Consider the following 14,196-nt stretch of genomic DNA (forward strand, 5'->3'; position numbering starts at 1 on the left):
GCCTTCTTCATACTTTCCATTTGTCTTCCAGAAGTGACAAGAATGGTAAAACCTGAGGTCAAGATGTCTTTCTCAAGACTACCAATTACCATATCACAAATTCAGCACATTCACTGATGTGAATTTTTGTCAATTAAGAATATACTAAGGGATTTCTGCTGGATAAATCTTGGTAGTCCATACAAATCCATTTTTAGAAAAATGATCAAAATAATTAATTGGATAAATTATAATTTTGAAGGCTTTTTTAAAAAGACTAAAAAAACCCCATTATTTAATTATACCATAACCAAAGAGAAATTCTAACCAATATATTAAAGCCTTGGGGCATTTTCAGTTATAACTGCAATAAGCATTCCTACAATATTGCTTTACTATAAAGTAACAATATTTTAAAATCCTTACTTGTAAGGCCTCCTGTTTATTATAGAATTCATTATTATCTGGTGGTTTAATGAGGTAGCAATGGTTACAACATTTCTTTAGCTCCATCATAATGTTCAAAAAGCCTGAGGTACTGCCCTTGGAACCTTTGCTGAGGGCTTTGTAATTCCTAGTTAATATCCATCTGTTTAAAAAAAAAAAAATAACACAAAAATGAGCTTTAGCAGAATACTTACCAGAATGAATTCTAAAATCATGAAAAAACAATCAAGCACCAAAGCAATATTGCACCATTACGAAGTTTACAACTGGATAATACAATGGACCAAACCTCATTCACAAGACTATGAACTTCATAAAATTAATGAGAACACAACACGTAACTTGTTATCTGTGCTATATACAGTAAAGGCTTAATGTAACATAGTGAGTGTAGTGTATTAATCCTTTTTCCCCCAAAGTTACTTCAAAAATGGGTCAGCTATCATCTATATTAACCTTCCTACAAATTTTACTACATTAGGCAACCAAAACATAGACCTATAAGAAACCACATGAGCATACCTGGTTTACCCACACTGCCTTCTCTAAAGTACAATTAAACAATACATATGCAACTTGTAGAAAAATCACAGGTGGTTATTTTATCACTCCAAACTATTTATGTAACTATGTAACATTTCCTCTCACCACAATATACTTTCTCTTCTACCATCTTTTATTTTCTTCCTTTTTATAAGGTTAATCTTGGAAGGGACTTGAAACAATTTTATCTCTGATTTGCCTCAAAATGATAGGAGGTGAGGGAAGTGGGAATGGCTAGAGAAATAAGACTGGCTATGAGTTAAAAACAAAGCCAAGTTTTGGGAATTTATTATGTCATCCTCTTTTTGTGTATGTTTGAAATTTTCCACAATACAAACGTAAAATTCATGCAATAAATGTATTTTCTTTTAATGTATGGCACTTTACAGATGTTACCATGAAATAAGTTTCTGAAAATCTAAATGCATGTAGCACTGCATTTTATGCAATTACATGTTTAAATAACTATTAGGACAAGTATTACCTTTTGATTCTTTGAAGTAGTACTGTATAGATCTTACATATATCCAAAGTATAAAGTATACATTTATCTAAAGTATGATTAATATTCTTCAACAGGGGGCCTAAAATTTTAAGTTTCTTTTTCTGGCCTCTACCTCTGTCAATTATGTAATTATCATAACTACAAAATAATGCCTTAGTATCACTAACACTTTAGTATTAACACTTAGGGACGCCTGGGTGGCTCAGTTGGTTAAGCGACTGCCTTCGGCTCAGGTCATGATCCTGGAGTCCCGGGATCGAGTCCCACATCGGGCTCCCTGCTGAGCAGGGAGTCTGCTTCTCCCTCTGACCCTCTTCCCTCTCGTGCTATCTCTCATTCTCTCTCTCTCAAATAAATAAATAAAATCTTTAAAAAAAATAGTATTAACACTTAACAGAACCCTCTATATGGTAACAGAGCATAAAATAGACAAACACAATTAAGTCTTAGGTTACCCATGATCTTGAACATGCCATTCAATCTCTCTTTGCTTCAGGAGCCCATAGAATAAACCTATTCTAAAATTCAAGAATTGTTATTGCTCTAAAAACCTATTGTGGGGCAGGGGGCCACCTCGATGAGAAAAGGTTACAGAGGGTTATTTAGAATTAAATATCCAAAACATGTGGTCTGTTTACAGCTTACTTGTAATACTGTTTCTGTAAAGCACTCATTTCCATTCTTAAAATCTGCTCAACCTTGGCAGGAAGAGATTTTTCCACATCTTTTTTAACTCTGCGTAACAGAAACGGCTCAAGCTCCTTGTGGAGGCTTGCATAACCATATTCTCTGCCTTTTCCATGTTCTTCTTCAAAATCTTCCCAGGAAGAAAACCTTAGAAGTTTAAGAAAATGGAAGAACCACTGAAAAAAGTCATATTGCATATGAGTTTTTTGAGAGTAGTCATATATAAACAAAATATAGACTTTCAGAAAAAAAGATTTGCTAATATTAGTCACTTCTAAGAACTATCCTTCCCAAGAAATCTGTCCTGTATGTATATAAAGGTGAAATGTAAGTTCTTTTACAAAAATTATGATTCTCTTTGAGCTAAAGATGTTAAATAAAATTAAAGTATTTTCAAATACAGAATTATCACTAAAATATATCTCAAAGAATATAATTTTAAAATTCTGAATCTATTGAAAAAAAATGTTTGTCATCTTGAACAAGTTATCTGACCCTTATCTAGTCTACTTTCCCTCACTTAAAAAAAGGGGTTACCAGGACCTTATTATTGTAGTTATTGCTACTATTAAATATTAAGAAGGATACTGTTTCAGTTTTTCAAACGAATATTATTTTGAACAAGGGCAAAATCAACTGCTGTAATTTATTACACATGACTCAAACTTATTTACAAAACTGAAAAATTAAAATATTAGAAATACGAAATGTTGCATCCCATTTCCTTTTTTTTATTTTCCTTCTTAAAAATCTGTGGTCTAATGTTCTAGGACAATAAAACTTCTACGGACCTTACTACCTACACTAATTATTTTCCTGCTAAGCTTAACATATAAAACTAATATTAAAACTGTATATCCCAATTTATCTTACTTTTCTGGCATAATGAAATGTAGCAAAGACCAGAGCTCTTTGAGGGAGTTTTGTAGAGGAGTTCCAGTAATAAGGAGACGGTGATTGGACTTAAAGTCTATTAAAGTTTTATACAGAAGAGAGTCATCATTCTTTAATCGATGTGCTTCATCTACACCTATAAACGCCCAATTCAGACCTCCAAGGAATGCCTTAAAATGAACAGAAAAACACAGTTAATATTTTAAGAGAAAAATTAAATTCAAATTATTAAACTGAGGCAAAGTAAAATTAAAAGCAAACTTGTCTTTTTCAAATAAAAATTATATATTATTTCAAGATTTACTGAAATCCTCAAATAAAGTAACTCAACATGCAAAACCAAGTTCCTTCCATGACTAATTCACCCACTGGAAAACAGAAAAGCAAATGAAAGTCTTTACTAGCTTACACATTCAAAAAAAGGAAAAAGAAAAACCATAGTATCATTAAAATAGTATTTAAAAAATTTTCACAGAAAATTTTTAGCTTAAGGCCAGCAGAAGCCTCTATTAATGTCAATTTAAAGAAAATATGATATAAATTTGGAAGTGTCTTATTTCAAGTGTAGAAATAATTCACTGTATGATTTTTATGAACTGTGGATCTCTGATATATAAATGTGGGTCTCTGACTTAAAACAGAGACAGGCCTCATTCTGCTATTTAATGGTTGTATGACCTAGGAGACAAGCACATTAACCTCTTTGCACTGGATTTTTCTTTCCAATAAAGCAAAAATAGCAGTTATCTTATAAAATAGATGGGTACTTGAGATATGAACTATAAAGAACTAAATAAACAACATCTATAAAGCATTTAGCTTAGTGCTTCACCCAGGGGTAGCTTAATTCTTTTAGGTATTTTCCTCCTCTTTGAAGATTTACAAATCAACACACTATGACAAACTAGTTTTATATAAGTCAATAGTTGGCAAACTTTTCCTGTAAAGACCCAGACGGTAAATATTTTAGCTTTCTCAGACAAATGTGTGATGGTCTCTGTCACATATTCTTTGTTTTTACACCATCTAAAAATGTAAAAACCATTCTTAGTTCAAAAGTCATAAAAAACAAGCCAGATTTGACCCACAGGATGTAGTTTGCTGACCCATGATTTATCTTCTCACCCTATCCACAATATAAAGGAAATATGGATATACACCAAATAGAAAAGCATAGGTAATACAAACCTTATCCTTCAATAAAATTTCGTAAGTTGTTAAAAGTATATTAAATTTTAACCGTTTGGTCTGGGGATGCATCCATTCATGAGTTCTTATCTATCAAGAAATTTTAAAGATAATTTTAAGACAAACATTAAGAAAAGTATACTTTTATTTGAACATCTAAAAAAAAATCCCTCCAAAATACACAAAAAAATTTGTTTATATAATAAAACCATTTTAATTCTTAACAGTCCATCAAGCTACATTCATCTTACTTATAAATGAAATATAAATACCACAGCATATCAAAACCTATAAAAATAAAGCAGACACATTTTTAAATACACACTTTCCACTGAAGGAAGTTCATATTTAACAAAACATAAGTGATTAATTCATTTAATAACATAGCATTTATGGATGAAATATGATGTATGGGTCTGCTTCACAATATTTGGGAGGAAAGTACTCTGTAGAGGTACAGATGAAACAAAACCGGCAAAGCATTAAACCTGTGAAGCTGGAGATGGGCACACAGAGTTTTATTATAGTCTTCTGTTTTCATGTATATTTGAAATTCTCCGTAAGAAATTAGAAAAAATATATATTACATAAAGTGACACTCAGATGAAAATTGCCTTTTATTACAGCCAATAAAATATGTATTGAGAGTACTTACTTTGTGGCAAGTTTTACACTAGAAACTAAGACTATAAAGACAAGTATGTCTAAATTTCTAAATTTGTGGAGAAACAACTTACCATATTTCTGCTGTTAATGTCACCTAAATAAACCACAGCATTCATTTGAGAAGCCCATGTCTGAATTTCCCTTTGCCAGGAAGTAAGAGTGGAAAGTGGTACTACTAACAGAAAAGGTCCATATAATTGATGTTCATGAAATAAATAGTTCAGAAATGAGATCGTCTGTATTGTTTTTCCAAGGCCCATTTCATCAGCAAGTATGCAACTATTTCCTCTACAAAATTAAAAACAACAATTATGTATGCAATAGATTCAAATTTATAAAGAAACCTTTTTACATAACCCATATACAAATTTAAGCAGTTAAAATTAATCTGAAAGGTATACAAACAATACACCACTTTTATTAGCTATAAATAATAAATGTAAAGGCCTCTGTAATAGTATAAAAAAAGTGGACGAAGTTTACCATTTTAGTCCAAAGGAAACTTAAAGATTAACAGTAATATGAAGGAATGCAGCAATTAAATAGGTTAAACTCAAACTCCCCTGGATTTTCTTCTTAGTATGTAATAAATATTACTATATACTGAGGAAATTCAAAAGCCTGCATATAAATACCAGTCTTCATCCTTGATATTGGTGGAAATCTTTTCCAAATCCTGTATTTGTAAAATTCTTATGTCCTCAAATTAAACAGACAATTCAAAATATACTCACTTGCACCAAGAGTGAGCAAGCCAATTTAAACCATTCAGTTGATAATCTCTTAATTCTAAACTCTCATGTCCTCCAATATAGGATGGCTGCTTCTTTAGGGCTACAAATCTTGGCCTTTGTTTTAATACCTTTAGTAGAAATAAATGTAATGAGAAGAACTATCAAATGTGAGAATCTTAAAAGATCAAAATCTCAGATTTTACCATAAATTTTGAAATTTTATCTCAAATTTTCAAGCTCAGAAATTCCATGACTCAAAATATATCTCAGGATTCATTCAAAGAAGACTGTTTTCTCTTACTGTAACAACATCATACAGTGAAATATTTTGCCCTCTTTTTTGGACAAAAAATGATAGAAATAAGTAAGTTCCTGCTGAAATACTTGAGTTTTACACAGTTCAGAAGCAATAGCTATGTTAAATTCATTCATTTAACTGCTAGTGCAGCCCTGACCTAGAAATAAACCATACAACTGGCTTAACTTTCTGATTTCTAAATTACCATTATCAGTTTAATTCAGTCTTATAGTAAGAAAACAAATTCTAATAGTATATAAACCCTCAAAACTACTGCTAATAATGTCTCTAAGTAAAAAGATCTTATATTAGGCAAGGTAGTCTTAGGTCCCACTTCTTTTTTTATGGGTACATCCCTCTTTTCTTTCCTACCTTCAAAGAAAATATTCATTACCTTTTAAAGCAAGCATATATATCTACTTTCCAGGTAATTTCCCCTATTTGTTCTCCTCAAGACACTCCTCACAACTACGACCACCAATTTATCATCTTCCTGATAGTTTCACTCACCAAGGCTAAAAGACAGCACCACATCTAAGACCACATAGCAATCACCAGAACACCTTCTCCTCTAAGACCTATCAACCAAGCAGTTCTCTCTCTTAGGCTACCTGAAATCAAGATCCAACTCTCTATTTGGGCTTGTAATATTAATGATGTGTAAATACTATTTTCATTAATTAAAAATTTCCAACAATACTCACTTTGCAATCTTTAAAAGGAGTGGTTTTTGACTGATTCCTGCTAAAATACTCATCTATGCATGCTTGAAACTTTTTGGAAATTAGAGCTCCATCCTCCCAGCTGCACTCTGAGTATGGAAGGCCCTGCCACTTGCAATAATAATCAGGATAACCAGCTGCTGACTTCTGATTGGAATGAGCTGTGAGATAAATCAGATATTTATTTATTTTCACACTGAATCTTATCCAAGGACTAATCTTTGGTAAAAAACTACACAAGCAAAAATTAGTCATCTGGTTTACAATGCCCTATGACAGTAAGACTAAACTACTGTATTTGATGTATAAGCAATACATTTAAATTTTTTTTCAGATCAAAATGGAAAGATAAAACTTTAGTGAGTATCATTTATTACTAACCAATTATTCGTTCCACTATTTGATACTGTTTGTGTAGATCATCTGTGAGTTCCTGCTGGCAATTGTAATATTCCACATCTTCTGGAGAAGCATTTTTCAACCTGAAAGATTATTAATCCAGAAATAGACTTCAAAATCTCCCCTAAATAACCATTCCCCCAAATACTATCTGTAGCATAAAATCTCCCATTTGCCACTTATCATGTGAGTCAGCTGAATAATGAAGAAACTGAAATAGAAATAAAGTGAAGCATCAATTTTTAATTTAAAAAAATGTATAATTTATAATATATGACACGACATTCTACATGACTATTATTAAGGAAAAGTTTAGATATGGCTATTTCCAAAAAGTTTTACCTTCAAATACAATTTAAGAGTATAAATAGTTATTTTAGGTTATTGAATTTTTTTTTTTAAGATTTTATTTATTTATTTGACAGACAGCGAGAGAGTGAGCACAAGCAGGAGGAGTGGGAGAGGGAGAAGCAGGCTCCCCTCTGAGCAGGGAGCCTGATGCGGGGCTGGATCTTCAAGGACCCTGGGATGATGCCCTGAGCTGAAGGCAGATGCTTAACCAACTGAGCCATCCAGGGCTCCCCTTAGGTTATTGTACTCTTGACTATGTATTCCTTATTAACAAAAAGCTTAGTAATCATCTTTGAACTGTTAAAAAATTAAATGTAATATAAAACATATTTACCATCTTTTTGTTTCCTGATCTTTTTTCTTATAATTATCCAATTTTTTCATTCCTCTAACATTCTGCTGCTTAAGGGTTTCTTCTGTCTCCCAAGTATTGTGAATATGGGACCATCCTTTCCATTTAATTAAATATTGGATCTCGCCTGGTTCCTTGTTTTTTTCAAATCCTGCATTTGGGTCACCATCTGCTTCAACTGCATAAATGGTTGTAGTAGCACCAGTAGCTGAAAAAGAAAACACAATACATTCCATGTAATTCTGCTTTATAAGACTGTTTCCTTCGACTCAAAAATTCAAGAATATGAAGAGAAAAATATATGTGCTTTTAAATAAGTAAAGAATCAGGGTATAAGAATTTAAGGAAAATTGTATTATACATACATAAAAGAAACTCCAAATTTTAGAATGGGAAGATTATCTAATTTAATTCCCTCAGTTTTAAAATTAGAAAAAACAAGGTCAAAAGACAGTGGCACACCTAGGATCATACAGTAATTTATAATAACCAATGACTGGATGCCTGATAACTGGAAATAAAATGAAAAATCACCTTTAAAAACTCCAAAATCATTATGTTGGAGATATCTGTACCCTCTTGTTCAATGCAGAATTATTTACAACAGCCAAGACATGGAAACAACCTAAGTATCCCATCAACAGATAAAGAAAATGTGATACACATATATATAATGGAATACTATTTAGCCACAAAAATGAAATCCTGCCATTTGCAACAATGTGGATGAACATTGAGGGTATTACACTAAGTGAAATAAGTGAGACAGAGAAGGACAAATACCACATGATCTCACTTACATATGGAATCTAAAACAAACAAAGGAAAAGCTCATAGGAAAAGAGATCAGATCTGTAGTTACCCGAGGCAGCTCGCAGATGTGGGTGGGGAGGAATAATGTAGATGTATAGACTTCCAGGTGTAAGATAAATAAGTATTGGGGATGTAACGTACAACATAATGAGCATAGTTAACACTGCTGTGCAGTATATTTGAAAGCTACTCAGAGAGATTTTAAAAGTTGTAAGGAAAAAAACTTTCCTTTTTTTCTTCTTCTTATTCTATCTATATGAGATGATGGATAAATATAAACTAAACTTACTGTGGTAATCATTTTGTAATATATGTAAGTCATGCTGTTCACCTTAAATTTATACATTGTATGTCATATCTCGATAAAACAAACAAAAAAAATGCATGTGAAGATAACTAATTTGAGATGAAAGAAAAAACATTTAAAAATAACCAAACTATTTGAGAAATTGAAAGTACCTAAATAACAACCATTATTTAGGCATGACAACAGAAAAGCTCAAATACGTAGGTTAAAAATTTTTCTGATTATCTGTAATCAATGAAGTGAGGTTAAGTGGATTATTCTGTGGGAAGAAAATACTCAGGCTAAATAAAGTATATTTTATAACAAATAAGTATAACAGATGAAAAGCCACCCTCTTCACTTTCAAAACTGAAATAACTTCAAGAAATACTTCACTTTAGTAAATATTGCTGAAACAACCGAATAAATGTTTTTTAAGAAAATACCTCCTTTTCTCCCAATCCGACAATCCATAAAACGTTCTATTGTTTCAAATTCCTCTTCCTCAGGTTGAGGAACATCCTCCCCACAGACTTCCAGTAGATCATCAGAATCTGTTTTCATTTCTTCATCTTCTTTATAGCTAACATTGACAGTTGCTTGGCGACGAGAACTTCTTTTATCATTATCATAATCTTCTTCATCATCTTCCTCCTCAGATGAATCAATCTGTCTCTTTTTTTGTCCAAGAATTTTCTTCCCATTTTTTGCCTTAGATCTAGGTAGAGAAGACCAAGGGATAGAGGTGTTTTATAGAAACACTACCATAGAAAACAAGATGAAAGACACTATATACAAAAAGAATACCTTCTGTAACCAACAATTTTCAGTGTCAAGTTGAGAACATACTATACTCACCTATTTTGAGGTTTTCTGCTTTTAACTTTGTTTTTTGGCTCATAATCAGATTCTGTTTCATCACAACTGCTTTTATCTCTTTCTTCTTCAGATTCTGAATCTGAACCAGACTGAGATGGAGATCCTGACCCAGACATTTGCCAATCTTCACTGTATATAGAATATATAAAGTATGTTTGTTTATCCTTACATTGTATAGCAAATTTTATCTCTGATAAAAGTATAAAGAAAAAAAATTAAACTGAACTACATTTCAGTTACTATAAAAAAAATTGTTGCTTTTACCCACACCAACACATTAAAATGTGAGTAGAGTAAAAAAAATGCTGGAAAATATTCTTCACAGATTTCTCTTATAATGCCACAGTTTTGTTAATCATTTAGTTATACCTCAATGAATGGCAAATAAGGAAATGTTACTCTATCACTGTGGATGAAAACATAGTATGCTATTTAAAGAATCACAGGGTTAATTCTGAAAATCTTGTGGAATTATACTTGCCCTCTCAAGAAAAAAAGAGATTCTAATCCCTTTCACTTCAATTTTCTGGAGACTGTGATTTTTAAAAAAATACACCCTGAAACTGATTTTTAAAATATTGTACATGTTCATTTAAGAAGCTTAAAATACAATATAGAAAAATGTATTAAAAAAAAATCAGTCCATTTTAAGCAACAGTCAATGATTACCTTACCTTTATTGCTATTTTTAGTCTACTCAGTCTACTTAATACACATGTAGAGAAAAATTACTGGATGAATGCACATGTTAATATTCTGCTATAATATAAACTTCAAATGGAAGATACATATTAGATTCTTATATATACGCCATACCCTCTCTCTCACGGCTACTGCTTCTACTCCATTCCTCTGTATCTCTTGTGTCAATTATAACTATGTCAAGAGTTACATAAGCAAGCACATATGCTAAAATCTGGTTTATGATAAAAACATGAGAGAAGCAATTTCTTTTTTATCTTGAGATCTTTTTAGCATTTGCACATTAGAAGTAGCAGTAGATAGAATATGTAAAAGTATCTCCAATTTGTATTTTTTATAATACAAATTATGATTTTTATATCTAACCAAGCCCACCCATCATCCCAAATCACTAGATTTTTTAAAAAATATTATTTGGCTGCACCTCTGCTAAGTTTACAAATTACTAACTCAGTGGAAGAGTTTATAGAGGTGATGAGACACAGGAGTTGAAAATGTACTTCATAAACTAGAAGACATATCTGAGGAAATTAGCCAGAATGTAGCATAGAAATAAAGGGATAAAAAACAAGATACAGTAAGATTTATGAAGATATATGATCCATTAGTATATATATAATAGATATAATCCAATATGACTGATATATATTAATAGTAGTACCACCAGAGAAATTTATAGGATAAGAAAATGTCCAGAAAATAGGAATCTTCACATTAAAGATACATAAAATGAGTGAATAAAGTGGAATAAATAACAAATCCAAAGCTAGACACACCAAAGTGAAACTGCAGAATATCCAAGACAAGTAGAAAAATAAGATCTAAGACAATGGAATGATATTTTTGACAAAATGAGAGAGAAAAAAAAACTCAGACCATCTAAATAACTGAAATGAGAATCTGAAGTACCCTTAAACACCTTCTGGGTCAAGATGTTTAGGAAATTATACTGAGTTTCTAAATGAGTTCTAAGGAGAAAGCAAATTTCATGTGCAGATGAATAGTAAGATAGCTATTAACATAAATTAACAGAAATACCCAAAATTCCACTGGTCCCTACACTTCTACATAGTTTTCCCAAGTTATTAAGATTTTCTGATATTATGACCAAGTAGATCTCTGGAATTTAAAAATACATAGGAGAGAGGGGTTAGAGAAGATAAACAAGTGGCACAAAAACCTCAAGTCCTCACAGAAAGATAAATGTTAAAGATTAATAGTTTAATTAACCTAATAAGATGCCATGAACAAAGAATTTACAAAAGTCTACTTTTGACAGTTTTTCATAAAAAAAGTAACACATCAATAAGGTATTCCTGCTATGAAAGTGATCGGTTGAACAAAATGACATACTCTTTATGCTTTTTCCTTTTGACCGCATTCGATGAGTCATCAGAATCTTCACTGCTGGAGGAATCCTACAAAGAAGAAAAAAACAAAGCTAATGTTATTAATGATTAGAATTTGACCATGGTATCAAATTTTTGCTTGTCATACTATTTGACATTCACTTTGCTAAAATGCTAATAATGCTAACTATAAAGCTTTGTTCCCATGTTATTATATTTGTACCATTAACACATAATTAGTAACATCTCTATTACAAATTTATAACACAGTCATTGACATTAGGTAAATATCACAATGTCAGCATTTTGTATAACACCTTAAAATCTACCATCTCTAGAAACCATTATTGTTGCCTAGTATGGCCTCAAAAAGGAATTGTAATTACTGGTATATTCAAATTTTGATTTAATATTTTTCTGCCCCATTAGACAGTTTTTGATATAGTTCTTTCTGAATGTTTCTGCACAAACACACATGCTGGTGTACTTACGTGTGCACAGGAACTATACTGTTTAAAGCTATGGCCTATTCTTTTAAAAAGATGTTGCGACTTGCTATTCATCTTCTATACTGATTTAATAGACACGTTTGTCTATGTATATTTTCATAGTATTCACATTTAGTTTATTTCTAGTTTTGCTGTGATGAGCAAATGTACACATGTGTCTGTTGCTTATTTTGGATTAATCCCTAAAAGCAGAATTATTGGATAACAACATATTGATATTTCAAGGCTCTTGATACATATACTTAAATGTAGTTATTTCCTCATCCTTTCAAAACACTTACTGTTTGTAATAATTTCATAAATACCTACACCCAGTTAAATGGGCATTATGTCAACTTTCGGTGAAAACTCACCTCCTCTGATCCACTATTAGATGAAGCCTGCTGCTGCTGCTGCTGCTGCTGCTGCTTCTTGAGCATTGCAGATCTCTGAACGGCCAGAATACTAGGGCTAGATTTCCAAAACTGCAACAGAAATATAACCAGTGAAGGCTGAAATCTTGAAAAAACTGAAAAAAAGTTAATTTACTGGACAGCATTATCACTGCCTCCAAATACTAAGTTAAGACACTTTTCTGTACTCACATTATGTGTAATACAATATTATGACAATTAAATAAAATTCTGAGCTTTAGTTGCATATAAAAAATTTATGGTGTGCTGAGTTTCATAAACAATATTAATATATTCTTTGGTGTTAAATATTATTTTCAAAAAACAAAGTGACAATATGTGACACCAGGGCTACTTGAAAACTGGTTGCCTGGTTTTTTAACTGATGTGAGGTAAAGATGAAGAGCTTGAGTCAGAATACAAATCAACTATGTCACTAAGTATAGTTTCAGTTCAACTGACTTTTATTATTTATTTATTTATTAGACAGTAAGATTTTCTCCATGGCAGAATCTGTGTGTTGATATACACTCTGGCCCAAAGATCTTACCATGACTGGTACTCGAAGTAACACTACTGTATTCCATTATGAGGTACAGATAGGTTTTAGTAAATCTTGTAGTAGCTTTTTTCGAACAGAATGACCCTTAGCCTACTCTACCAAGTATCTTCAAGGAAGCAAGTTCTATTAGATTCTCCTGCTATTAGCAATAAAGTACCCCTTTGAAGATCTGTAGAGATCAGACACTCAAGATTAACAGAAAGACCTCACAAAGCCTTTAATTTTTATCCCATGAGACAATGAATATTTATGAAACTCAGTTTCTGCCTTAGAAAGTGTTTATTTTGTACTTGCTTGACTGCTTCTCCTCAAAGCCAATCAAGTCCAGATATTTAACTACAAGTTTGAGAAAGTAAATTTTAATGTTTAAAATTAATGTCTTCTAAAAGCTGGATTAAGAATGCTATAAACCAATGTTATAAATTTTCCCAAAGTAGTACTACAAGAAATCTATCTTTCAGGATACTTTATTACCTCAGCTCCATCAACTTTCGGTGGTTTTGCTTGGACTTTGTTTTCTCGGGAAGTATCTGATTCAGACTCTGACTGACTGCCCGATTCAGATCCAGATTCAGAGTCACTGCTACCTGACTGGCTACTGCTTCCATCACTACTGCTTCCAGAACTTGAACCAGATCCTGAGCCTGAAGCTGACCCAGAATCATCATCCGACTGGCTACAATTTGAAAATAAACAGATTTCAAACAAAATTTATTAGGAATTTAATTTTCCTTAAAAGTCAGCAGAAATCCCCAAATCATTAATTCTTGTTTATTTCATATTTCAACATTCCATAACCAAACAAATAGAAAAAAAGAATGTTAATCTATAACAAATGACTTACTTGATAGCTTTAGTACAGTTTTGGTGAAAACATAAGGAATCAGATCACAATCTTCCTCCAAGATAATAAGCAAAATCTATCAAACACAGAATCCT

At 31.8% G+C, this 14,196-nt stretch overlaps 1 protein-coding gene across 2 annotated transcripts in view; it reads right to left on the reverse strand.

The window, feature by feature from the left end:
* Window positions 1-14,196, reverse strand: part of CHD1 (chromodomain helicase DNA binding protein 1) — a 71,029-nt gene that overhangs the window by 32,099 nt on the left and 24,734 nt on the right. For both annotated transcript variants that reach the window (XM_028093037.2, XM_028093036.2), the window contains exons 3-16: window positions 13,732-13,933; window positions 12,657-12,767; window positions 11,799-11,863; window positions 9,723-9,872; window positions 9,311-9,582; window positions 7,748-7,973; window positions 7,045-7,145; window positions 6,646-6,824; window positions 5,644-5,771; window positions 4,981-5,197; window positions 4,244-4,333; window positions 3,035-3,225; window positions 2,120-2,308; window positions 406-568 (exon numbers count right to left, since the gene is read on the reverse strand). In XM_028093037.2, coding sequence (XP_027948838.1) covers window positions 406-568; window positions 2,120-2,308; window positions 3,035-3,225; window positions 4,244-4,333; window positions 4,981-5,197; window positions 5,644-5,771; window positions 6,646-6,824; window positions 7,045-7,145; window positions 7,748-7,973; window positions 9,311-9,582; window positions 9,723-9,872; window positions 11,799-11,863; window positions 12,657-12,767; window positions 13,732-13,933 — 2,284 coding nt within the window. The remainder of the gene's footprint in view (window positions 1-405; window positions 569-2,119; window positions 2,309-3,034; window positions 3,226-4,243; window positions 4,334-4,980; window positions 5,198-5,643; window positions 5,772-6,645; window positions 6,825-7,044; window positions 7,146-7,747; window positions 7,974-9,310; window positions 9,583-9,722; window positions 9,873-11,798; window positions 11,864-12,656; window positions 12,768-13,731; window positions 13,934-14,196) is intronic.

The sequence above is a fragment of the Eumetopias jubatus genome, unplaced genomic scaffold (assembly GCF_037043125.1).
Source record: "Eumetopias jubatus isolate StellerSeaLion01/CBP00866 unplaced genomic scaffold, mEumJub1_p1.0 scaffold_5, whole genome shotgun sequence".
NCBI classification, from domain to species: Eukaryota; Metazoa; Chordata; class Mammalia; order Carnivora; family Otariidae; genus Eumetopias; species Eumetopias jubatus.